We start from the raw sequence: 25422 nt of genomic DNA on the forward strand, positions 1-25422 counted from the left end.
GAGTGAGGGAGATGCAAGAGGGAAGAGATATGGGAACATATGTATATGTATAACTGATTCACTTTGTTATAAAGCAGAAACTAACACACCATTGTAAAGCAATTACACTCCAATAAAGATGTTAAAAAAAAAAAAGAAAACTGAAAACATGTTCACATAACAACTTGTACACAAATGTTCATAGCAGCATTATTCATAATAGCACAGAAGTGGAAAAAACCCAAATATCCATCAACTGATGAATGGATAAATAAAATACGGTACATCCATACAATGGAATATTACAAAAAGGAATAGAGGAATAAAATTCCATAAAAAAGAACTAAGTACTACTAAGTGCTATTTACTTAGTTCTTTCTTATGTCCATGCTACAATGCGGATAAACCTTGAAAACATTATGTTAAGAGAAAGAAGCTGGACACGGAAGAAGAAAAAGTCACATGTTATATAATTCCATTTATATCCAATGTCTAGAATAGGCAAATCCATAGAGACAAAAAGTAGATAATCAGTTGCCTGGGGCTGGGGGAAGGGGGGTTTGGGGAATGACTGCTAATGGGTATGGGGTTTCTTTTTGGAGTGAGGAAGACAGTATGGAATTAGATAGTGGTGACGGTTATGCAATCTCATAAGTATACTAAAACCAATGAATTGCACACTTCAGAAAGGTGAATTTTATGGCATGCAAATTATATCTCAGTGTTTAAAAAAAGCCCCAGCTACGTATCATATCACTCTCTTGCTTCCTACTCTGCCTCACACCTGGATATTATCTAAACTTACCACTGGCCACAGCATAATGTGTTTCATTCCCAAAGTGAGGAAAGTACTAGAATTGCTTTAACTCTTTACACTCTATACTTTATAAGGCTACTCTTCTGATTAGCCTTTAGTGTTGATTCTCCAAAGTCTCTTTTCTGGCTCTAATGCCTAAAGGCCCCCCACCTATAATTTTTCCATTGAGCTACAAAATTGCTATGACTCTATTAGCAGAATTATTCTGCTTTCAGAGTCATGAAATGGACAAAACATGAGTTTTGAATTCAGACAAAGATTCAAATCCTCACTTACCACTTTCCAGCTATATGCAACTTTGGGGAAGTTACTTAACTATCTTTTCATATGTAAAATGGTGATAACAGCTCTTTTAAGGTGTAAGGAGTCAATGAGGTAATGTATGTGAAGTGCCTGCTCATAGTGACTTTTCAGTCAATGTCAGCTCACTCCTTCTCGCTATTTTGTAAAATGGATGAAGCTGACATTGGCCCCAACTGGGCAGATACTGTGCCCCAATCTGAAACCTGTCCTCAACCAGGATAGGACTCATGGGATATAGGGACATCTCAAGGGCACAAACGAGAAAAAGAGGGCAAATGGGTGAGACACCCTTCATACATGTTTAACTGGGAACCTGATTCCTAACCTAATGCAATTCATAGGCTCATTATTATCAGGCTCTGAGGCTCTCTAGGCAGGGAGACGAGTGTTTGACAGGAGAATGAAAAGCCACGCTGCTCCAATTACCACGAATGTAATACATTACAAATAAACATACGTTTCCAGGGACAGAATGAGGAGATCCATTATGGAGAAGAGCTGGGAAGTTGGAGCCACAAGCCTGACTCTAATTTTTCACACAGGAGGTAAAATTACAATCTTCCACTTCCACCCCTGATGATGAGTTTAAATGGAAAGGACACCACTGAGTTTGTCACAGTGTGGAAAGTCACTGCCCAGCAGCAGAGCCTCCCCCACCCCCTACCCTTCCGTTTTACACAAGTATTACACATATATATCCAGCACTCTGAGCCAATTAAGAAGAAGAAATTAATGTAGACCCAGGCCACCAAGGTTCCCTCTATTCAAAGTCACTTCTGAGTATGTGAGCATCACTGCTGCCATAGCTCCTATGCAGAAACACTGCTGTGTGGATCAGGGATCCTGAGTCTAAAGGAGCCCCAAATGAATGAAGCAGGGCTAATTCAAATGATACTTACACTTCTTCATTAGCCCTCAAATGTTCAAGTCCCTTTACAAAGAGGCCTCGTCACCTAGCTTTCCTCCTTCTTTCCCTTTCCATCATATACAATATCTATACCAAGAACACAATATTTCCAAAATAGCAATGTTTTTTCATGTCTTCCTGCCTTATTTCTCTACCTGAAATGCCTTATCTCCCCAATCTCCTAATCCACCTAGTGAAACTCTACTCTTCCTTTAAGTCCAGCTTAGATGCCTCCTCTTTGGTGAATCCTTCCCCAACCTCCTACCCTAGGCAAAATTCATTACACCCCCTCCATTCCCTCACAGTGGTCAGAGGAAAGCATGACCACAGAGGAAAGAGGAAACCTTGTATACATATTTTTTAAAAATGTAAAGGGTGAAAATTTTGCTCGTTTCAGTTTTGTCACTCATAATCTTTCATAAGGTTTTCACAAAGTGATACACTGACTTAGTAGATATCACCTAGTCTAGTGTATTTCAAGCATGTACTTGTCATATAATCTTTCACTTTAAAATCTCAGGAGGAAGCTCAATACATACACAACAAATAAAACCAGAGCTGCTCTGTTTATAATAATATACAGAGGATTCAAAGTATCTTCTGCTTGAGTCTTTCCACAGTAAACCTTAAGGACGGCCCACATAACCACTAACCCCAGTCCAATGCCCTCTTTCTACAAATTAGAAAACCCGTGGCTTCCCTGGTGGTGCAGTGGTTAAGAATCCACCTGCCGATGCAGGGGACATGGGTTCGAGCCCTGGTCCGGGAAGATCCCATATGCCGAGGAGCAAGTAAGCCCACGCGCCACAACTACTGAGCCTGCACTCTAGAGCCCACGGGCCACAACTACTGAAGCCCGCACGCCTAGAGCCCGTGCTCCGCAACAAGAGAAGCCACTTCAATGAGAAGCCCCCACCTGTCGCAACCAGAGAAAGCCTGCACACAGCAACGTAGACCCAATGCAGCCAAAAATATAAAATAAATTTTAAAAATAAATAAATAATAGAGGAAAACAACCTTGACAAATTGACAAATTATAAAAAAAAAAAAAAAAAGCAAAAAAAAAACCCCGGGTCAAGAGCAGGTAGATGTGATATTCAAAAGCATACAATTTAGTATTAGCGTCAGGACCTAGGTCTCCTGCCTTCTAGCTCTTTCTATGATATGTCATTCCTGTCTTCCTAGTCTTGAGGGGGGAAAAAGCTACAGGAAGAAAGCTGGTAAGAGAGAGAAATAAGAGGCTTGGCTAGGGTTAAAAATTCGATGGGAGCTTCTTCCGTCATCCTGCCAGCTGGAGCAGAGGGTGTGCCAGTATAATATCTACCTTGAGACAGTCTTAATGATCGGCTGCTAAGTGATTCAGTGGGGAAGCAGAGAGGGCACAAGGCGGGGGAGGTGCCTGGTTGGGAGGCTGCTGTTTACAGGGTCAGCTAAGTACTAAGTCTCAGAAGGGGACTACCTATATGATGGGACTTCAGGGTCCCCAAGAAGAGCCTCCTCTATCCACCAAAAAACCGAAAACACCTCACTGACAAACTGCAGTTTTATGTGATGTCATTGTTTGGATTCAAGCAGATCTAGATTGGATTCTAGACAGCAAATATGAGCTGCCGAACCTGTGAGTCTCAGTTTTCTGGCCTGTAAAATCAATATGATAACACTGATCACACAGTTTACATGAGTATTATCTTGATTAAATGAGACAATGTAAGTAAAAGCACCTAGGCAGTATCTGGTATGTGTCAGGCCTTCAATAACCAGTACAGTCGGCCCTCTGTATCTGAGATTCTGCATCTGCAGATTCAACCAACGGGGGATCAAAAATATTTTGGAAAAAAATTCCAGAAATTTCCAAAAACCAAAACTTGAATTTGCCATGCAGCAGCTATTTACATAGCATTTATATTGTGCTAGGTATTATACGTAATCTAGAGATGATTTAAGGTATACAGAAGGATGTGCATAGGTTATATGTAAATACTTCACCTTTTTATACAAGGGAGTTGAGCATCCATGGATTTTGCTGGGGGGGAGGGGGGGCTGGAACCAATCCCCTGTGGATACAGAGGGAAGAATGTAGTTCCTTTCTTCCTTTATGCTAGATATAGCCCTCTCTGTTCAAGTTTCTTATAACATAAAAGCCTTTGACATTTAAAATACTACAATACTGAGTTATTATGGACTGAATCTTTTTGTCCCTTGCCAAAATCCATATGTTGAAGCCCTAATCCTTAATGTGATGGTATTTGGAGGTGGGGAGTTTGGGAGGTAATCAGATTTAGATAAGCTTGTAAGGATGGAGCCCCTATGATGGAATTGGTGCCCTCATAAGGAGTTGAAGAGACCAGAGCTCTCTCTCTCTCTGCCATGTGAGGATAAAGAAAGATGGCATCTACAAGCCAGGGAGAGGACTTTTCAACAGAACTTGATCATGCTGGCATCCTGATCTGGGAGTTTTAGCCTCCAGAACTGTTAGAAATAAGTAATTGTTCATTAAGCCACCCAGCCTATGGTATTTATTATAGCAGCCCAACCTAACTAAGACACAAGTATTGGTGAGGAACTCTTAAACTCTGCTAACAGCAGTGTAAGCTGGTAAACTCTGTAAAACTCTATAAAGTATTTGGTAGTATCTACTAAAGCTGAACTTGCATATGCCCTATAACCCAGCAGATTCTACTCCTGGGTAGGAAACAAGAGCTTATATTCACCGGAAGACATGTAAAGGAACTGTTCATAGCAGCATTATTCATAGTTGTTCCCAAACTGGGAACAACTTAAGCATCCATCAACAGCAGAATGCACAAATAAATTGTGATATATTCAGACAATGAAATACAAATGAGCACTGAAAAAGAATGAACTAATGCTCTGTACCAGAAAACAGAAAAATCTCATAAACATGATGTCAAACAAAAGAAGCCAGACATAAAAGAGTTTGTACTGCATGATTCTATTTATAGAAAGCTCAAAACCAGGCAAAATTAACATATATTGAAGGAAGCCAAAATAGTGGTTACCTGTTGAGGAAGGAGAAGTAATGACCGAAGTGGGTTATAAGCTTAGCAGGTGCTGGATATGTTGTATATCTCGACTTGGGTCATACTTTATACTTTGTAAAAACTCATTGAACTATTAGTATTTGTGCACTTTTATACTTCAACTTTTAAAAAGTTTACAGGGAAAACAAACCTCTGGGAGATATAACAGACTGAAGGTCATAAGGTCCCAGAGCTCCTTCAGCCTGGGACTATACTCTCTGACATCCTTGTATCCACTCCTTCTTTTCCACGGCCATGGTCCTATTAGAAGCCTCCAGTCTCTCACAGATGGAAAACCAAAACATGCCTCTAAATTGGTCTCCAGCCCTGCACAAGTTCTTCCTCCTCCCCATTTTCTACAGTGTCCCCAGATAAACCTTACTAAGCACGGCATTGATCAAATCACTCCCCTGTTCCAAAACCTTCACTATTCCCCACTGACTACCTCTGAGTTTTGCATTCAAGGTTGTCCTTATTGGATCCTAATCTACTATTCCAGGATCAGCTCATGCTTCCTCCATATCTTAACCCACTGCCTCAATCAAATCACTTACTGCCTCTGAACACGGCCCATGCTTTTGCCATGTTCATGTTGTTTTTACTCTTCTTTTTGCTGTGCTTCATTCTCTAGGAAAAGGACTTGGGCAGAAAGAAACTAATCATTTAGTAAAGTGATAAAAAGCTTAACAAAGTCTATTCAATCCCTAAAGCTACCCAACCACATCCTCCATCCTTCCTCACTATTTCCTTGGGGGGAAAATAATACTTTAGAAACTTCTATTTCATCTTCAAATGATAAAGATTGACTGCAAAATATGAAGACTAAATCTAGCTCCTGGCAAAAAATAAAAGTAACTTTATCCCTCTGCTCCTTGGTTACCTACATGATGGTGATGATAACAATGATTTTTTTATTCACATAGCACTTTACAGTTTACAAAGCACTTTTATAACCTACTTTATTTAAATAAAGTCTCACAACAACCCTGGAAAGTATGCATTCTCATCCACATTTACACATAAGGACACCAAAGCTCAGGTGACCACTAAGATTACATTCCTGTTCTCATATTCCTGGGATTCTCTGCAATAGATGAGGTTTATTCTTGACAACTTCCTACTACTCTTCTGAGCATCTCTCTCACCCCCTCTCCACTCCTCCATCACCAGGTATCTATTTTTTATTCCACCCCTATAGAGTATTGCTCTCGTATTGTGGTTATAATCTCCGATATGTTGCCTGAGACCACCACGGCATTGATGGTATTTATAAATCCTAGAAGTATTTATAAATTCCAGGAGGTATCCTTTAAGGTATTTATAAATTCCTAGAGGCCTCCAAGATTAGAAAGTCGTTGAGAACCAAAGAATGAATTTTAAATGGTGAAGATGTGAGAATGATATTTAGAGAAGGAGACTGTCCCAAGAAAGTCATATTCCTTCAACAATTTTTTGAGGCCTATTATTGGCCAGGCTGCTAAATGCTGAGTCAAAGAGTAAAACATGGCCCTTGCCCTGAAGGAATTCACAGCCCAGTACAGACCCCACAGGTGTCAGTCCTACACAGAGTACTGACTCTAGCTCAAAGAATCTGACCCTTAACGCCACAATCACAGAAGTTTTTTGTCAAATTAGAGCAAATCCCCAAGAAGACAGTCTACACACTGTTATCCATTCCTCTTCATTGACAATGAATATCCCATTCAAAATCAAGCTGTCAAGCTAGCAAATCAACCAGTAAAATGCCAAAAAACCAGAGCAATCATTTCACATAATATATTTATAAACAAACATTAGGGAAAACATTCAACTCATCTGTACTCGTAGAAATACATGGTAAAATAGCCAAATACTGCTTTTATACCTATTATATTAACACTTAAAAAGATAATATTGTATGCTGAAAAGTGAAGTGAATATAGTTGATGGACTGCAAACTGAAAAAACCTTTTATAGGAAGCAATATAGCAGTATCTATCAAAAGCTACATATATCATCATAATTTTTTTTTTAAGCAACCCTCAGAAAGGCATAGCCCCAGTGTCCCAAAGGCATTCGAAGTGTCAGTGATCAATGTGTCCTGCAATTCTTATTAATTCTGGAAACTAATTGCGTTCTTCATTGAGGTTTGCACCAAGAGATCCAACGTTAAGAGTCGTATTATCATAATCTTTGATCAAGTAGTTCATTTCCTGAAAACTGAGAACGCCTATGGTATTACTACGTAATAATGTTGAAAAATTGGAAGTCAACAGTTCTCTAATAGAAACATAATTGAATAAATCATGGTACAACAGTTATTAAAATACATAATAATTATTAAGACTATATGACAATATGTAAACATTACTTACAAGTAGAAAAAACAAAATATGAAATTATAGCTAGACAACAATCACAATTATGTAAAAATATGCCTGCCTTTGGACAAATATTGGAAGAGAACATAAAAATGTGACAGCAGCTGCTCTATTGCTATGGTGAAATTATGAGACAAACATGTTCTATTTAAAACTTCGTTTAAACATGTTGATATAATAATAAATCATCCTTCATTACACTGCTTGTTTAATTGACTATCTTCCCAAATAAACCATAAGCTTTGTGAAGACAGAACAACGTCTCTTGTGTTCAGCATTACAGCACTAGTTCCCATGGAATACTTCATGAAAGAATTAATGAGATAAATGGGAAACCTCAAAATAATCCCCAAGAAGGAGAAAGGAAGTAGACCAGTAAAAACAAACAAAAGGTGGGAATTCCCTGGCAGTCCAGTGGTTAGGACTTTGCGCTTTCACTGCCGAGGGCCCGGGGTTCCATCCCTGGTCGGGGAACTAAGATCCCACAGGCTCGAGGCCAAAAAAACCAAAACAAAACAAAAGGCTGATCTCTATGCCTGTTTTTAAGCTCTAACTATGGGAAAAACCAAATCAACTCATTGAAGAATCTCTGGGAAGTCTTTCTTCCCTCAAGGCCACCGCCCAGACCTTTGCTCTTGAAGGGTCTGGAGAAAGGCACAGGGTTCTGCTAAGTAGACACAGCAGCAGGGTGCTTCCACGATATTCAGGGAACATGTGGAGTCAGAAGGGACAGGAGCTTCAGGTTCTTTCTCTACCCCAAACTCACTGCCCTTTGACTCCCAGAATCTTGCAAATAACTATAGCTAGAATTAACGGGAAGAGGAAGGGGGATGTAGCGAGAGGGACCGGCTACGTGGGACAAAAAAAAAAGGGCAGAAAAAAATTGATCGGCGGGGAACAGTCTTTTTAGTAGGAACTTAAGTCTGATGCCACCCGGAGCTCTGGCTAAGAAATAAATTTCCAGGTACAAAAGGAAAATAAGAAGCTTTAAAGGAATTGAGCTCTGGAGTGAAAATCCCCTCTCCTGACAACTTAAAATCAGTCTGAAATACACCAGAGGCACCAGAAGGACTCTAAGTCATCAGAGTATTATAAGCATTAACAAAAAACACATAGGGAAAGGAGACAATCTTTAAGTTATTTTTCAACCAACCTACGCAGCACCTGTCACAGACCACACAGGCACTTTCCAGCTTAAGCAATTTCTTATCTGTTCTTGGTGCTTTGAGGCAAAGGGATCATAATTGATTAATGCAGAGCTCAGAAAGTTTAGCTGCACAGAGAAAAGGGGCACTGAGTAAGCAGAAAAGGGTACAGAGAAAGAAGAATCTAGATTTTACATACAGCTCTACCTATTTCATGTTGTAACTCTAAGCAAACCACACTCTCTTTGAGCCTTGGTTTCCTAATCAAAACAGGTAACTATACCAACTTACCTCACAAGGTTAAGGTGACCATTAAATGAGATGACACATGCAAGTCGAAGTATATAATAAATTATAAAGTTTTACTTAAACATGTGACCTAACTACAGAATCACATATGCTACAGTTTCCTTCCAGGATGAAAGTTCAGTTCAGTGCATTTTTCAACCTGATCTGACTGTATAAGTCATCTGGTGGCTACAGGAAAATCAATCTCATCCCTCTTTGCCAAGTTTTTTCTTTTAAAGAGTAGACTTTTCATGTGGGTGCAGGGCAATAAAGAATGATTCTCTTTTTCCCCCAATCTTAATGCTAAAACTGCACTATTCATTACTTAGGGTCAGAGAAGATTTTTTATTTTCCAGCTTCTTCTATGAAAATGCAAAAACTTGTGAAAAGGGATTGCCAACAGCCATTAACAACTCACACTGAGCAAAGATTAACTCAGCCTGCTGAAAACAAAAAGCTAGGAAATAAGGATGCCAACAACAATTTGGCCAATTCCCAGGAACCTCTGGATTTCAAGAAGGTTCCAACCACCAACCACCAAAATTTCCCCCCAATTCCCATATTGCAGCATCTAAAAATCTCTCAGACTATTTCTTACACTGAAAAACAAGACCTCATGTCCCAATTTTGTTTTAGAAAATATGTTCACCTCTGGAATGGGTCCCAGGTCACAGGAGTCCATGGACACAAAGTGAAAGGCATCAGTGGGGGGAGAAGACACAGAAAAGTGAAAAAACAAAATTCACCATTTCCACAGCTCTGACTAGAATCAGCAGCCCTGATACTAGGGAAAAACCTATTTTCTCCCCTAAATTTTTACTCCTAATTAACTAGAAAAACGTCCCATGACAATACTTAAGAGGAAATTAAGTGGGGAATTCTTCCTCATATCTACACTCAGTCCCACCTGTTGCTACAGTTTCAGTCCATATATATTTAAATCTGCTGTGTATGTTACAGTTTGCAATCTGACCTCACAACAATCCTATGAAGAAAGTAGGGCAGCTTTTATTACTCCAATTTTAAGGATGAGGAAACTGAGATTCAGAGAAGAATAGAAGCTTGCTATGGCTGAATTAAACCCAGACCTTCTGACTCCCAATCTCCTATGCTGTCCAAAACACCACGATGTTTCTTGAGGTCTTTTGGCTCCAGTCTTGCCAGAGAAGATAAATACCAGTCCCATCCTTCCTGTGACCACCTTCCATGGCTCTGTTCATTGGCTTTTTGTGTCATATCTAGCAGTTTCTGCAAGAGAATCCCAAGGTAGCACTAAAGGGAAATCATTAAGCTAAACACCCATGGAAAACAAAGTTTAATAAATGGCTGGAAGAGCTAATATTATTGTTTACTTAATACAAGCTTCCAACTAAATTAGCTCACCATCTAGCTCTATGGCACCTGCAACTCAGTCTAGGAAGCCCACAGCAAAACACAGAAGATCCAAAGGCAGAGACCTGGGTGGGAGTCCTGACTCTGTCACTTCCTGACTATGTGACCCTGGGTAACCTCCCCATCTTAATTCCTTCATATGTAAATGAAAATAACATTAATTACTGCCCCACAAATACTGTTGTACGGAGGATTAAATGAGACAATGGATGTGACAGTGCTCAAAGTATAAAGTTTCTACAAACAAGCCATCTCAAAAACATCTTCCCCCAAGACTGTTTCAAAACATTAGTAATCAGTGTTTTCTAAACTATGTGCAACAAACTACTCCAACCAAAATGAAGGAATATTCATTTAGGCTTGTCCTATTTTTCAAATTTACTTTTAGTGTCATAGAAACCTGTCTACAAATGACTTTACTTGACTTGAAGGCTCCTATAAAGACTCATATGGTAAGCTGTTGCCTCAAAGTTGCTATGAAAATCTGCTTGTCATGGTGGAACTTTTATTGAACATTTCCCAGGTCCCAGTCACATTAGGCATTTTGAGAGTTTATGTCAATTGATTCTCATAAGAATGAGAAATACTTTATCTCCTCTTTAAGGATGAAGAAACTGGAGTTCACAAAGAACAAGAAATTGCTCGAGGTAAAACAGGTGTCCGTGTCACTGAGGAAAAGAAACACCAAGGTGTTTAGTGGCAAGGAGAAATTTGGAACACTGTTACCTAGTGATTATAGAGCATGGTGGATAAGCGCGTGGTCTCGGAGCTGCACTACCTGGATTCAAATCCTGAATTCACTATGCGTTTCCTCATTTGCAAAATTAGGTTAATAATAGTAATCTATTTCATAACTCAGTAAATCAGTTAATACATCTACTTGGAACACCTACCTATCACATTGTATACTCGACACATTAGATATTATTGCCATCATTTCTCCCACCCCGCTTATCCAAACCTCGCTCCCTCTTTTCCCTGCCCTGAAACCTGTGTGCTGACTAGCCTAAAGCTCCCTTACACACATTTTACTCACTGTTGTTTATGATTTTGCTCTTTCTCTTCCTTTTAACTGAAATGCCTCTCTCCTTCCTCACCAATCTAAATCTCCCTCAGCCTTGAAAGCCTAGCTCAGACCTAGCCCCTTCTGTGAAATATTTTCTGACTTCACCAGCCCACAGTGATTTCTTCCTTCTCTGAACAACTCTTTATACTGTCAAACTATCTAACCTTTAGAAATCACTTGATTTCTAAAGTGGTTTCTAAAGGACTCTGAAGATAAATGATTTAGCTCAAATCCCTAATTTTTGAAATAGAAAAAGAGGCTTAAAGAGTTAAACTGCCTACGGTGACACAAAAAGTTACACGGCAGAGTAGAGGCTTGACCCAGATATTTTAAATGTTTGCGATGCTCTTACCACTAGACAATGCTAATTTTGCCTGCCTTGAGATTCCCTACAAGTTCTCAAAAGTGAAAGCATGTATTATATAATTGTCTGATTCCAAGTATTTCACTTACTTTGTAGCCTTCATGGAAACTAACAACTGGAGTTAGTAGCTCTTTGCTAACTGATTAGAGATCAATCTTTCACTGCTGCCCTTTTGCCCCGCAGTTAAAATGTTAGTAAACATAGGACTCTATAGAACTTAAATTCTCATCATCAGCTATTCCTCAGGGGGTAATAAGGACTGCAGAGGGAATTATATCCATATGTGTCCCTGAGTCACATCACAGGGTCCAACAAGAACAACAAAAAACTCATTCTATATCACTGAAACCTGGAAGTATAAAAGAAAACAGTCTTCAGCTGTGCTACTATTAATATTAGGGCCCTCTAAGGATTCAAGTCCACAATAGAGAAAGGGGACTTCAATTTCCACCCCCCCCCCGCCCCCGCAAAGCCCAAGCCTCTTTTTGTAGGATTAAATCGGGCTAAAGTTACTGCATAAAGTTGTTAGACCCCTTGAGTGGAGAAATAGATGAGAGGTATATATCCTGGAAAGGGATTAAAGCTGTGTTTGGGAGGAGTGGAATGGAAGAATGGTCCTAGGCAGAAAGAAAAAAGAAAGAACAGACTCTAAAATCTGAGAAAGGCTCCAGTAAACAAAGACATCTTAGTGCCTAGGCTGAGAGAGGGGAAGAAGCAGAGAGCACAATAGCTGTTCTCCAGAAAGGAAGGAAGTGCAAGCGTGGGGTGTTCATGCACATCAGAAAAGGGCAAGCTGGAGAGCTTAATAGCTATTTAATATTTGGAAAGCGACTACTTTTATGAGTCTGTTTTTTCATCATTTGAAGATAAAATGAGACATTGGGTGTGAATATGTTGTGCAAACTGTACAACACAGTGCACATGGCAGGGATCAGGAAATAAATGCTGTTAGCCAACACTTCAACATATGTATACAAAAGTTCTTAGAGCTATCAGGGAGAGAGGAATTCAACCACAAGTCCACAATTCCCATTACTGAGTAGGAAACATACACAGTGGGTATTACAGGATTAGCCCCTTTTTTTCAGGATACCACATGGTAGCAACACTGTAAGAAAGGGGTACTGAATGGAGAGTACTCGAAGATGAGCTTTTCATCCAAGGACATGTTTAGCCATGTACTGACCTATGCCTCCCCTTCCAAAGATTTACAAACATTACCACATAGAATAAATCATAGAGCTAAAGCTTTTGAAAGAAAATGGCACAAAAACTGTAACATGGAAATAATGTAGTGCTGTAAAGGATCTTAGAGAATGTTTCAATCCTCTCATTTGACAGAGTTTAGAAAATCAAACTCCAAAGAGGCAAAGTGGTTTATCAAAGAATACACAGTGGCACATTTTTAATGGTACAAACATTTCTAACCGCAACATCTTCATTCCTCTCTGCTCCCACAGCATCCTATGCATACTAATTACCATACTGTACTAAAATCCTATTTAAATGTCTGTCTTCTCCCCTGCTGGACTGGAAGATCCCAGGGGACAAGGCCTATGCCCAACTTAACCTTATATCCCCAGCACCTGGCTTGTGTTTAGATGCTCCACTGCACTGAACATATCCCAGTTAAAACTGTTTTGTAAATTTGAGGGGAAGGTAGGCAATTCTGGAAAACTTGCTAATTAGGCCTCCATTACATTTTGCTTAGCAAGATATTGAAAAGGCTAATGTTACCATAGACCTGAACTTGGGTACAGAAAGACAGTAAGCAATCTTAGGCAGACAGGGACACTAAGGTAAAAATGGGTCCCTGAAAGCAAGGTCATCATAGTAGCGCAGTCCTACTAACTTTATTATATATTGTTGGAGTTTGATGACTAGGTCTCTAATTAAGAGTCTCCTTCAACCATTTTACAATGACCTTTGTTGAAACAACAATAACACAAATAAGACAGTGAAACTGCTAGTGGGGATATAGTGCAATATGCTCATGTGGTTCTTTTTTAAGCACTTACAACTCCACAGTGTCTCTTTAAAAGCAGCAGACACAAACTGAATTTTCAAAGAGAAAAAAGGTTAAATTTAAAGAATCTACTCATAGAGTAACTTAAGAGTCAGAAGATGCAAATTCTGGTTTCCATTCTCTCACTAACTTCTTATTTGACTTTGGGCACATCGTTCCATTTCTCTGGGCTTAGAAGAAAGACTGAAGGTCTAGATCCTAGTTCTGAGTAAATTTGAACAAGCCACTTCGCTTCTTCAGAACAAGATTTCCCCCATTTATGGGACTTCCCTGCTGGCGCAGTCGTTAAGAATCCACCTGCCAATGCAGGGGACACGGGTTCGAGCCCTGGTCCTGGAAGATCCCACATGCCGCGGAGCAACTAAGCCCGTGCGCCACAACTACTGAGCCTGCGCTCTAGAGCCCACGAGCCACAACTACTGAACCTGTGTGCCACAACTACTGAAGCCCGCACACCTAGAGCCTGTGCTCCACAACAAGAGAAGCCACCGCAATGAGAAGTCTGCACACCAAAACGAAGAGTAGCCCCCGCTCGCCGCAACTAGAGAAAGCCCGCGCGCAGCAACGAAGACCCATCGCAGCCAAAAAAATAAATACATAAATTTATTTTAAAAATTTCCCCCACTTATAAAGTAACCCGGATTATCTTCCAGCTCTAATAACCTAGAATTCTAAGCTATAAGCTACTGTTGCTATGAACAATGAAATTCAATGTAATCAGTATGTTTGTGTTAGAAACAGGACACGTAGATAAAATATTTGGCAGAGAGAAGCCTCAAACCTCACTGGAGCTTTCCCCCCAAGTTTCAATTCAAATATTTTTCTAGAACTACACACAAGCACTGGTCCAGACTTCTGTACTTCCCCTATTCTTAATGAAATGCCCAAAGACTGACCAGAAAAGAATGGGAACCGGCGCTTCCCAGATAATGCATCAATCGAGTCTCTTGGTTGTCTCCCTCTTTCCTACCAGTGCACTTTCCTTATACCATCCACTGTCTGGACTGAGCCAACCTATCCCTTTTGATTTAAATTCTTCAAGGCTCAGTTCAAATCTCACTACTTCCATGAAGCATTCCCTTCCCATTCTAGCCCACATCCATCTCTCCCTCTTTTAAACGTCTACAGTACAATACACTGTTGTGGTAGGGATTAAATGATATTTGTAAAGAACTCGGTACCACACGTGACATATAGCAGTTACTCAAAAAGTGATAGTACTTGGTGTTGTTGCTACATCTCTAGCACTAATCACATACCCTTTAGTTCAGTGCATCTTAAATTTAATGTGCATGTGAATCACCTGGAGATCTTATTCAAATGCAAAGTGTGATTCAGTAGGCGTCAGGTGGGACCCGATAATCTGCAGTTCAAAAAGCTCCTGGTTGATGCCTATTCTGCTGATCCAAGGACCACAGTTCAAATACAAGGGGAAGTTTTTAGTAAACTTTTTTTTTAACGTATTTATCTTGTCTATCCAGCCAGATGGAAAGATCTTAGAAGAGAGATACTATGTCTCATTTTTCTTAGCATATATACTCTATACAGAGGTGTTCAATAAACATCTGTGGACTTATCAAATCTGCAATCTCTAGATACTCTAGATAATCTCTAGAATGCCTGTAAGACTGATTTTCAAATTCAAACATTGAGACATTCGAGGTTGAAAAAGCTCACTTGGTCACTGGAATTGGAATCACTGGAACAGAGAAAGGGGAGAATCTGAGAGAAAACTTACCTCATAACCAGTGAGAAGGTAAAACACAGAAAAAACAACATATACAAATGGACGCTTGTTCCTTGTTTAAGCACAAAGATCGTTAAAATGCAATCTTAACTGCACTTCTAATTTAGGTACGAACCTTGAAAGAAGACATGCATTTTCAGGCATACATATATATATATATATATATATATATATATATATATATATATATATATATATATATATATATATTTTTTTTTTTTTTTAACTAGTAATAATTAACTAAAAAGGTATATCATGAACTTGATATCACGTTTTAGTGGAACAGAAATATTTTTCAGTGACCCGTTAATGTGCAATTAACCTAAAGATCTCAGGCAACCAATGAAAACACATTTCAAGCAAAAGAAAGAGAGAAACACCCTCCGATTTTCCCATCAACCTGGCCAGTGATAAGATCCCCAGATTCCATTGCCCACAGTTACACTACAGAAATTCAAAAGAATCTGCTGTGTATCAAGGCTGCTCTGAGAGGCTGCCTATTTTAAGCCCTCCTTTAAATCTCCAATTATTTAAATAGTTGTTAAAACCCTCCGAATTTTAGCATTCCATAATTCAAATGGGACCAATATTCTTAAATTTTACTGGGAGGCTATACTCTGACTTCCTATTCAAGTACCAGGAAAATAATATCGGGCATGTATGACACCTGCTCACAGAATACTATCTAGGTAGCTTAAACTGTGAGACAAATCTATTAAAATCAGTCTTTAGAGCAAAAAGCACCTTTTTAAGTCACTGAGCTTGTCATAAACAGGCATCTGCGCCTTAACTCATAGAGACCTTTCAATAAAACCACTCACCAATATTTAACTGAGATATTTTTAACAAATACAGACACCTTAAAAGAAGACAGACTCTGCAAAATTCTGAGAACTGCCATTAAGCACAGAAACACAGAAGCACAGAACTGCTGTCAAGCACTAGACTCAAACTGGGTTTATGAGTTTTAATAAATCAATGTTATTACTTTAGAGAAAATCAGAAAACAGTTGGGAGTCAGCCTACAGGAAAGTGGCTTCTATTTCTTCCATCAGAAGTCTAGTCTCCTGGGCAAGGCAAGTTCTGTGGTTCATGCCAGGCAGGCAGTCTTCCTCGAGAATAATACTATCCAAGGAGAGTTTCAAATCCCAAGACACTGAAGCAGTTATAAACACATACCCATACAAATGAGTGTCTTCCTACCTGCGGGTACCTAACTAGTAATTACACCCAAAACAAACGCCTTCAACAGGAAAGGAGATCAGGACCAGGTATAGGAGGGTCAGATTCTTGCATAAAAAATGAAGCACCAATTTCATTCTCATTTCTCCCCTCCTTTTCCTGGTCTTTCTTCAAGACTCATCCTTTGTGAAGCTTTCTCCAATAACTCTGACCCTCACTCTCAATAACTCTAATCACTTCATTTATTGAAAGCCTGAAACACCAGTCTCAACTAATTATTCTAGATTCCTTTTTGTTAACTGTTTCAAGTTTTCATTTTGTCTCCCAAATTTGAGTGAGTTCTCTGTAAGGCCAGTACACTGCCTAGCCCCTAGAGGGGGCCAATTATTAATATTGCTAATAATATAATAATAATAATGAGGCAATATAACATAAGGGAGTGGCAAAAGTGGAGTCAAATAGGCCTAAGTTCAAATTCTGGTTCTACCATTTGACTGTGAACACATTACTTATTTTCTCTAAGCCTCAGTTTGGTGGTGAAAATTCAACAAGATATATATTAGTGCACCTAGTACAGGGTTTGGCATATAACAGATGCTCAATAAAGCTTAGCTACCTTCACTTCCCACTTAATAAGCACTTGTTGATTTGAACTGAGTTAGAGTAATTCTCCTAGGGGACTGCCAATGGCACCATCATATACTCTCTTACTTTCCCCATTACACTCTTGCGTGTGCCTGTGTCATTTCCTTACAAAGGTCCCTTCAGGTTTTCTACTCTGCTGTCCTAAGAAAAAGCCAACTACACAAGTCAGCAGGAGGGCATCTCCACATCTACATCTCACTTTCATCACAGCCACGCCAGCACTCTCTCCGTCAGGGTCTCCCAGTGAGAAAATGATAGAGAGAGAAAACCAGGGAAGCAGCCAGAAGAGGAAATGTAGATAAACAGCTCTGTGGTCCCTCTGTGCCTCCCTCTTGGGAGGAAAGACTTAGGTCTAGTCTCCAACCCCAACTCTTGTGAGGAAAGGAAAAAAAAAAAAAAACCCTTGCCATGTTCCAGAAGAAAAAGCAACCCCTTTTCCTCACCTCTTCACTTCTTCAAGCCCTTCACCAGTCAATTCCACTATCACCTCCCACCCTAACCATCCCCTGGGTCAACTTCCTCCTCCATAAAACAAAGCCTCTTTTAACTAATTTGTCTTAAATAGACCTCATTCATGCTTTTATCGACTAGAGGTCACATATTCCCTCAGCCTTCACCATTCCAAGTTGGAATATCCCTTAAAAAAAAAAAAGAAGAATTTTTTAAGTTTCCCATCTTCTGCATTAAGGCACATCTCTTTTTATTTGTGTCCCTTTAATGATCCAGAATATTGAATGATGCAGAATACCTCGGTCATCATTCTTCCAGCTGGAAAAAGCCACCATCACTTCCACCCCAAAACACATACTCCCCCCCCCCAAATTTTTTTTTAATCCACAAATTGGGGATTTGGAAAACTACAAGAATATTTGGGGCTGCAGAAAATACAAGAATTGTATTATTCTTAAACGAGTTCACCACGCTGCACGGGAACAAGTCCATGTACACCTGGGCTCCCACACCTGTGATATGATCAACTTTGATGTCAGTACTGACACCAGCCTTAATCGGACCAGGTGAAAAAATACCCCCTCGCCCTCTCCCTTCCCCGCCCCCAAATACCCATCTCCATTCCTGATTCGCCCCGGGGCCCATAAAGCAGAACCTTTCTTATTGGCCTTAATGTCCCTCGGAGGATCTGGGACCCTTTTCACCTCAGCTTTGATGTATCGAGGCAGAAAAGTCTGTTCCCTCCACCCCTCCCTCAAAAAAAAAAAAAAAAGACTATTTCTTAAGACTCTTCCCTGTTGGATAGTAGCTCCAGCATTTATGTGTTGGGGGATTTGAGTCAACTGAGGGGCTATTTTACCGCAGGCTTCACCTTTCCAGGCTGCCCAGTGCCTCCCCCCGCCCTCGACACACACACGCTCGCTGGACCCCCTCTCCTCGCGGCGGGACCCCAGACCCTCCTCTTCGTTGCTCTGACACCTCCCTGGGAGCCGGAGCATCCTCGGAGCGGCCCCGAGCCCCGGGCGGCGGCGGCCGAGCACCTACCAGTCGGTGTGCGGCTCGTCGACGACCAGCAGCACCTTGGCCTTCCTGGCGGCGGCGGGCGCGGGCGCGGGCGCGTCCACCAGCCCGGCCGAGGCTGCCGTTTGCTTCACCGCCTGGGAGAGCGAGCTGAAGAAGCTGCTGCCCACCGACGGCGCCGCGGCCGGCTGCGGCGCGGGCTGCGGCGCGGGCGCCGGGGCGGGCGGCGGCCTCCGCTCGGGGCCCGGCGAGGCGACCGGGGGCGCAGACGAGGCCGAGGCCGCGCCCGGGCCGGGGGGCGGCGGCTGCTGGGGCTCCGGCCGCTGCAGGTCAGTCATGTAGCCATTGGGCAGGTTGGCGATGAAGCTGCTGTCGGACAGCCGGCGCCGCAGGAAGTTCATCATCTGGCTTGAGGGGCTGAGGGCGCGCGGGGCGGCGGAGCCGGGAGGCGCTGAGGGCGAGACGGAAGCGGCGGCGGGGGCTGAGGCGGCTGAGGCGGCTGAGGCGGCTGAGGCGGCTGAGGCGGCTGAGGCGGCTGAGGCGGCTGAGGCGGCTGAGGCGGCAGAGGTTTGGTGCGCGGCGCGCGAGCCAAGCAGACAGCCGCGGCCGACTGGGCCGGGCGGGCGGGGAGGTGCGAGGCTCAGAGCCAGGGAGAGGGCGGAGCCGGGGGCGGGGCCACAGGTTGTCCCGCCCCGCGCCGCAGAGCCGGCGCCGCCCCAGACTCGCAGTGGGTGCCGCCGGCTGTGAGCAGCGGGCCTAAGGGGGCTGAGGGCGCGCGGTCTGGGGAGGACCAGGCCTCCTGCGACCTGAGCGTGGCTCTCTGGGGAGGGCGTGGAAGCTAGTCCTGCTCCCCAAGAATAGGGACAAGGGAGCCCAGAGCCCCTACCACCTTTTTGATTGGGGGAGAAAAGAACCGTGTCCCACCCGAGATGGAGGAGAGGGAAACTGTCCCCACTCCCTTTGGAGGAAAGAAAGGTGTCAACCTCCCCACCCTGAGGTGTGAAAGAAGCCATTCCCCTCGCGCGCGCGGACATGCACACACACACACACACACACACACACACACACACACACACGCTGTAGTGAGAAATAAAAGAACCACTTCCTTTCCCAAAGCTGAATGAAAGGTGCCATCCTCCCAACCCCCAGGTGAGGGAGGAAGGGATAATCCGCCCCCCCAACACACACACACACACACACACACACACACACACCCTATGGTGAGATGAAAAAGAACTATCCCTTCCTCAGTGCTGGGAGAGAAAGACATCCCCCTACCCTAAGGTGACAAGACAAGACCTAGTGGGGAAGCGAAGGGTCAACTCCTCTACTTTGGGGAGAAAGGGGGTGGGAGACAGACTTTCTCCACCTGCCTTGGAAGGATGTGTGGGATGCACATTCAGCACCTGCACCTTAGGGATGGCTCACCTCAGAGCACCTACTCCTCTCCCCCATCTCTTGCACAAGAGAGAGGAAACGTGTAAGTCTGGAGATCCCCCCCTGCAGGACCCCTGAGTGGGATATCTAAGGCTCCCCCACCCCTTCTGCGTCCTTGCTTACAGGCATTGGTGCATCCTACGTAGTATCAAGAAGGTCACGTCTTCAAGATCTTTCTGTTTGTTTTTTCCAGTTCATTCATTGGCCAGATCTGCCTCGACCTCCATGAAGGCTTTCTGATTACCACCTTCCCATGGGCACTCCCTGAATCTTGTATGCCCCCTGAACCTTTGTTTTCACCTCTCAGGAGATATACTTTTAATCCCTATGTTGAATTGGAGCAGGACGCAGCAGATATACTTTACATTCAGACCACTCTGCGTGATATGTGACTTTGGGCAAATCAGCCCTCTGAGCCTCTTTTCCTGGGCTAGTAAAAGGAGATAATACTTTTCAAAGTTGTTACACAGAGTAAGTGAGATCATGTATGTAAAGCACCTGGCACACAGTAGGTATTCTAGTAGTGGTGGCAAGATTCTTATTCGTATTGGAACTAGTTCTCAGTAAGTATTTATTGGGCTGAATGGAATCAATGAGCAGCTTGTCACTAATGTTGGCAGGCAGTTCTTGCTTCCTACATCCCAGCTGGCACTCAGCTTGGGAGCTGGAGATGCACAATCCAGCCCTGAGCCAGAGACCCAGTGATGTCCGAGAGGTCTTCGGTCAACTATAGTAATGCAGTGGTCCTCCCATCTCCCATGTCCCAGGCATGGTTAGAGCTGGATAGACTGACATGAATGGAAAGTATCCCGTGTTTGCGAGTTCACCATCTATGTGGGCTAGAGGGGGAGAGTAGGGAGGACAGACAAAGAAACAATCACCACAATAAGATGGGCGAGGTGTTTTAGGAGCACCAGAGAGCGAGGGATTCATTCTGCCTGTGAGGCTTAGGGATGGCTTCTCAGAAGACGTGATATTTGAGATGGGTCTTGAGGCACCTGAAAGGGTTTACAAGCAGAGAAGAGGGAAAGCACTCAGACAGAGAAAGCCTGCAGGAATGTTCCTTGATGACTCCTCCAGGAAGCCTCCCCTCAATCCTCCAGGGTGGGCTGTTTCAACGCCTGTGCTTGGTTTCGTCATAGCCCCTGAAGAAATGATAATAAAATATTCTGGTGACTAGAATATAAGCTTTTCAAGGATGGGATTGTGTCTCAGTCATCTTTGGACCCCAACACCAAGCACAGTGCCTGATACATAGCAAGGACTCTGCTGTTTGAGAATCCAGCTCTACTCTTACCCAACTCAGTTCTTGTGTCTATTGGAGAATAAAACTGATGTCACTAATAATTTAAGTAAATAAACTCAGTTTAATGTATTAAACTGAGTATTTTTTAGAAAATGAGAGGAATCTTTTCCAAAGGCATGAATCTCTACTGATGAGATTTCAGACACTGTATCACTTTAAGTTTTTTGAATGAGTGGGTTGTCTTTTTTTATATATATTTCACTAATTCCCCCTAACCATTAAGCTTGTAGTGCACGTATAATATTTAAAAATCAACCAATTAACAAACATGTTTTGAGTACCTAATACACACAGGGCATCATGCTAGGCACTGGAGGGTAAAGGAGATTCAAGGATGAAGAAAATCCAAGTTCTGCCCATAAGAAGATGACTCAGGAACACGTGAACACATAATTAGCAATAGCAGAGCATCTGTGTGTGACCAGAAAGTGAAGCAGGCAGTGAGGGTTAAAGGAGCCAGAGGAAGAAGAGATCTCTGGGGTAGGAGGAGATTTCACAGGAGCGGTAGAGCCCAGGCCATGTAAAATGGGTGGAATTCAGATAACCAGGACAGCATAGGGGAGACAGTCAAGACGGAGGAGATGGCAAGAGCAAAGTCAGGGAAGTGGGATTGGATAAGTCATAAGAATGTATAGATCTACTCCTTGAAGGCAAAGACCTTCCCTGTATTATCACTATACTCCTTAAGCCTTAGAATAGCACCTGGCATGTAGAATGCACTCAAATATTTGTAAGAGGGGATCCGAGAGGCTGTACTTATGTGTGTGTTTATTTTGTTGGTGTCTATCCAGCTATATTTTTAGACGGCAAGCACCTCACAGTGAGGAATTCTGTCTGCTGCTTCTCTCAGAATGATCTGCAAAGCCTGATGTAACATTCAACACACAGGAAGTATCCCAGTCTTGGGTGCTAGATCAGAACGTTCCCAGAGAACTGCTTACCTATAGATTCCTTCACTGATACAATGGAGGCCGACAAGACCATTAAAAATATTTATCAAATATTCCACTAATTTATAAGTATTTTCTGGTAGGTTTTAATAAGAATATTACTCTTATGGAAGAACAGAATATTTTCTTATGATTGGGCATGGGTGGTTATTAATCACTTGAATATAATCAGAAGATTTTCATTAGTTGGCACAAATGTAAATCACATCCGATTAAAACAATATCCTCCGTGTTCCACTGAGTCCTTGCCAATAAGTGTCTGCAGCGTGCAAAGACACTGTATTATAAATGGGCTTGGGTTTTTAATACGCTGTAATGAAAATCTTTCCCGTATCCTTACCTGTAGATCTAGGTTCCAGATGCAGGGAGAATATAGCCCTCTTCATCTATCTTATATCCTGCCTTTTCTCTGGAATTGAAGAGGGAGCAGGATTGGGAAATGCTATAAAATATAAAATTCTGGTGCAGTTAGGGCCTTTTCTACCTATCTCCCTCTGAGACCAACCAGCCGTTCCCCATCTCCAGGTAGAAGGCATTTCTCCCAGAACAATCAGTGAAGAAGGGGGGACGGGGGATCTCTCCCATCTTTCTTTTTTTTTTTTTAACATCTTTATTGGAGTATAATTGCTTTACAATGGTGTCTTAGTTTCTGCTGTATAACAAAATGAATCAGCTATACATATACATATATCCCCATATCCCCTCCCTCTCACATCTCCCTCCCACCCTCCCTATCCCACCCGTCTAGGTGGTCGCAAAGCACCGAGCTGATCTCCCTGTGCTAATCATTCAGTGACTGACTAAGCCCTGACTGACTATTCTGATTCTGACTATCAGAATTTCGGAAGTCTCTTCCAGTTCTGGAAGCCTGGGACTCTTTGAGGTCCTTCCTTGTGTAATCTTTATCTTCCCACTGAATTGTAAACACAAGTAAACATCTGGCGACTGCAGATGAAAGAATCCTGCTAAACTCAGGAACCAATTTAAATGCTTTACCGCCCCTCTGATTTCTCTCTTCCCCTTGAGCAACAGTGCGGCAGAGAAGGCTCACAGGGAGCCAGGCTGGGTACAGGTCGGAGGAGCAATTGAAGTGCCTTCTGCAGGCAGAGCTCAAAAACAGAGCTTAAAGGGAAACCTCGGCACACTGTCTTGGTTCCTCCCAAACAAGGAAGTTTGCTGGAACATGCCACCCTTGGCCCTTGCTCATGCCTCAGGATCAGGGACCCCATTCAGACCCAGCTGCCCTAAAAAGAAGTAGAAAGAGTTTGGGATTGAGGAAATGTGGGTTCTCGTCCTGGCTCCATCACTCATTGGCTTTGCAGATTTTCAACAAGTTGCTCGGCTCCCTGGGCCTCTTATGTAAACCGGCAGGATTAGATCTTCCTCGGGCCTCTCATGAGATAATATGAGAACACTTTGAAGGTGACAAAGCTTTACTGGAAGAGGCATCATTATTGCTCCCATACTATCTTGTTACCTGCCGTTTGGAGAACCCAGATGAATTGAGGGTTTGCCATCTCTATTCAGGTGGGCCTTGGTGACCATCAGCCCTGGGGATGCCCTCCTCCTCCACCTCTGCACAGAAGACGGCTACGTCCCGAACTTTGAATTCTCTGAATGTGGCACATCAGCTGGGCCACTTTGCTATACTTACGAATCACACAAATATAAGTTCAACTCCTAAATCTGCCTAGTGGTAACTGCGTCACTCTGAACAAGTCACGTTCAGCCTCAGTTTCCTGATCTGTAAAAGAATGGCGATAATTATCGTAACGACCTGGAAGGACTATTTCAAGGGCTAAATAAGATCAAGTATATGAGTGTATTTTATCAGCCATAAAGCACTGTGCAAATGTAAGCTATTAATACTTCTGATGCCAGGGGAATCACAGAACTTGCCAGTAGCACAACTAAATAAAAAAAGGACTCTCCTCATACATACGTATCCCCATGTTACACACCCAGGAGAATTCATAGAAGGCACGTGGTCGACCTCTGCCGCTACTCCCAGGCTTAGTCATACCTGCCCAAAATAAATGCAACAACCACTTCAACTATTGGCTTCTACCTTTCTGGATAACCTTGAGAAGGCACTTCACTTCTGTCTCCAGGCTTCCATTTCCTGTCCTGGAAGATGAGGGAGAGGGAGCTAAGCTGGGCGATCCTCAAGGTCTGGTGTTGTGGGATTCTCTGGGTGGGGCCCCTCAGGGAGAAATAAGCACCTGACGTCACCAGGCTGAGCCAGGGAACACAGGGGAAAACACTGAATGCTAGCAGATGGCTTTAGGAAGAGAGAGAAGCCGGGGCGCCCAGAAGAAACACAGGTGGCATGAATTCTAATTCCAATACCCCTGACTTAAGGGAGTCAGAGATGGTCCCCTTGCCAAGTCTCCATTTCTCTGACAGTACTGGGGACATCATAATAACTACAACTGATTAGTTGCTGACCAGATGCCAGAAACTGCCCACGTGTCATCTCATTTAATCTCCCACAAGGGAGGTGTTAAATATCCCCCTTTTACCAATGAAGCAATTAGACTTCAGAGAGGGTACACCAACTAACATGAGATCTTCGAACTAAAAAGTTACAGAGCTAGAAGTCAGGTCTCGTTGTCTGCAAAGCCCATGAAATTCTGCATTAGGGTATACTGACAGCCCCTTTAGAAAGGTGCCATCCATCAGCAGCTTGCCTAATAAACACATTTATTGGAAGCCATGGAAAATATAATATGCCCCCTGGACCCTCCTCAGCTTCCCTGCCATCTCCCTTTGCCCAGATTCCTGCAGACACAGGAGGCTTGGAATCCTGTATAAACATTCCTGCCCCAGCAACAAGCTAGCCTCAAGCAAGAAGAATCTAGCTGATGAGACACTCCTCCCCCCATGCACCCCACTCCTACTCCCACCAAGCTTGGACCACAGCTCCCCACAGAGCAGCTCTGGCCTCTTGTGGGATGCTGGTGTATTGGCTGTTGCCATGGTGATAGAGGAACATTT

At 42.7% G+C, this 25422-nt stretch overlaps 1 protein-coding gene across 1 annotated transcript in view; it reads right to left on the bottom strand.

Annotated features, from left to right (window-relative positions):
- The window catches only part of SYN2 (synapsin II), a 174708-nt gene extending 155388 nt beyond the window's left edge, over window positions 1–19320 (bottom strand). The window contains exon 1 of the mRNA XM_068558124.1: window positions 18757–19320. Coding sequence (XP_068414225.1) covers window positions 18757–19136 — 380 coding nt within the window. The 5' untranslated portion in view covers window positions 19137–19320. The remainder of the gene's footprint in view (window positions 1–18756) is intronic.
- Window positions 19321–25422: the final 6102 nt, after the last annotated feature.

The sequence above is a fragment of the Eschrichtius robustus genome, chromosome 12 (assembly GCF_028021215.1).
Source record: "Eschrichtius robustus isolate mEscRob2 chromosome 12, mEscRob2.pri, whole genome shotgun sequence".
NCBI classification, from domain to species: Eukaryota; Metazoa; Chordata; class Mammalia; order Artiodactyla; family Eschrichtiidae; genus Eschrichtius; species Eschrichtius robustus.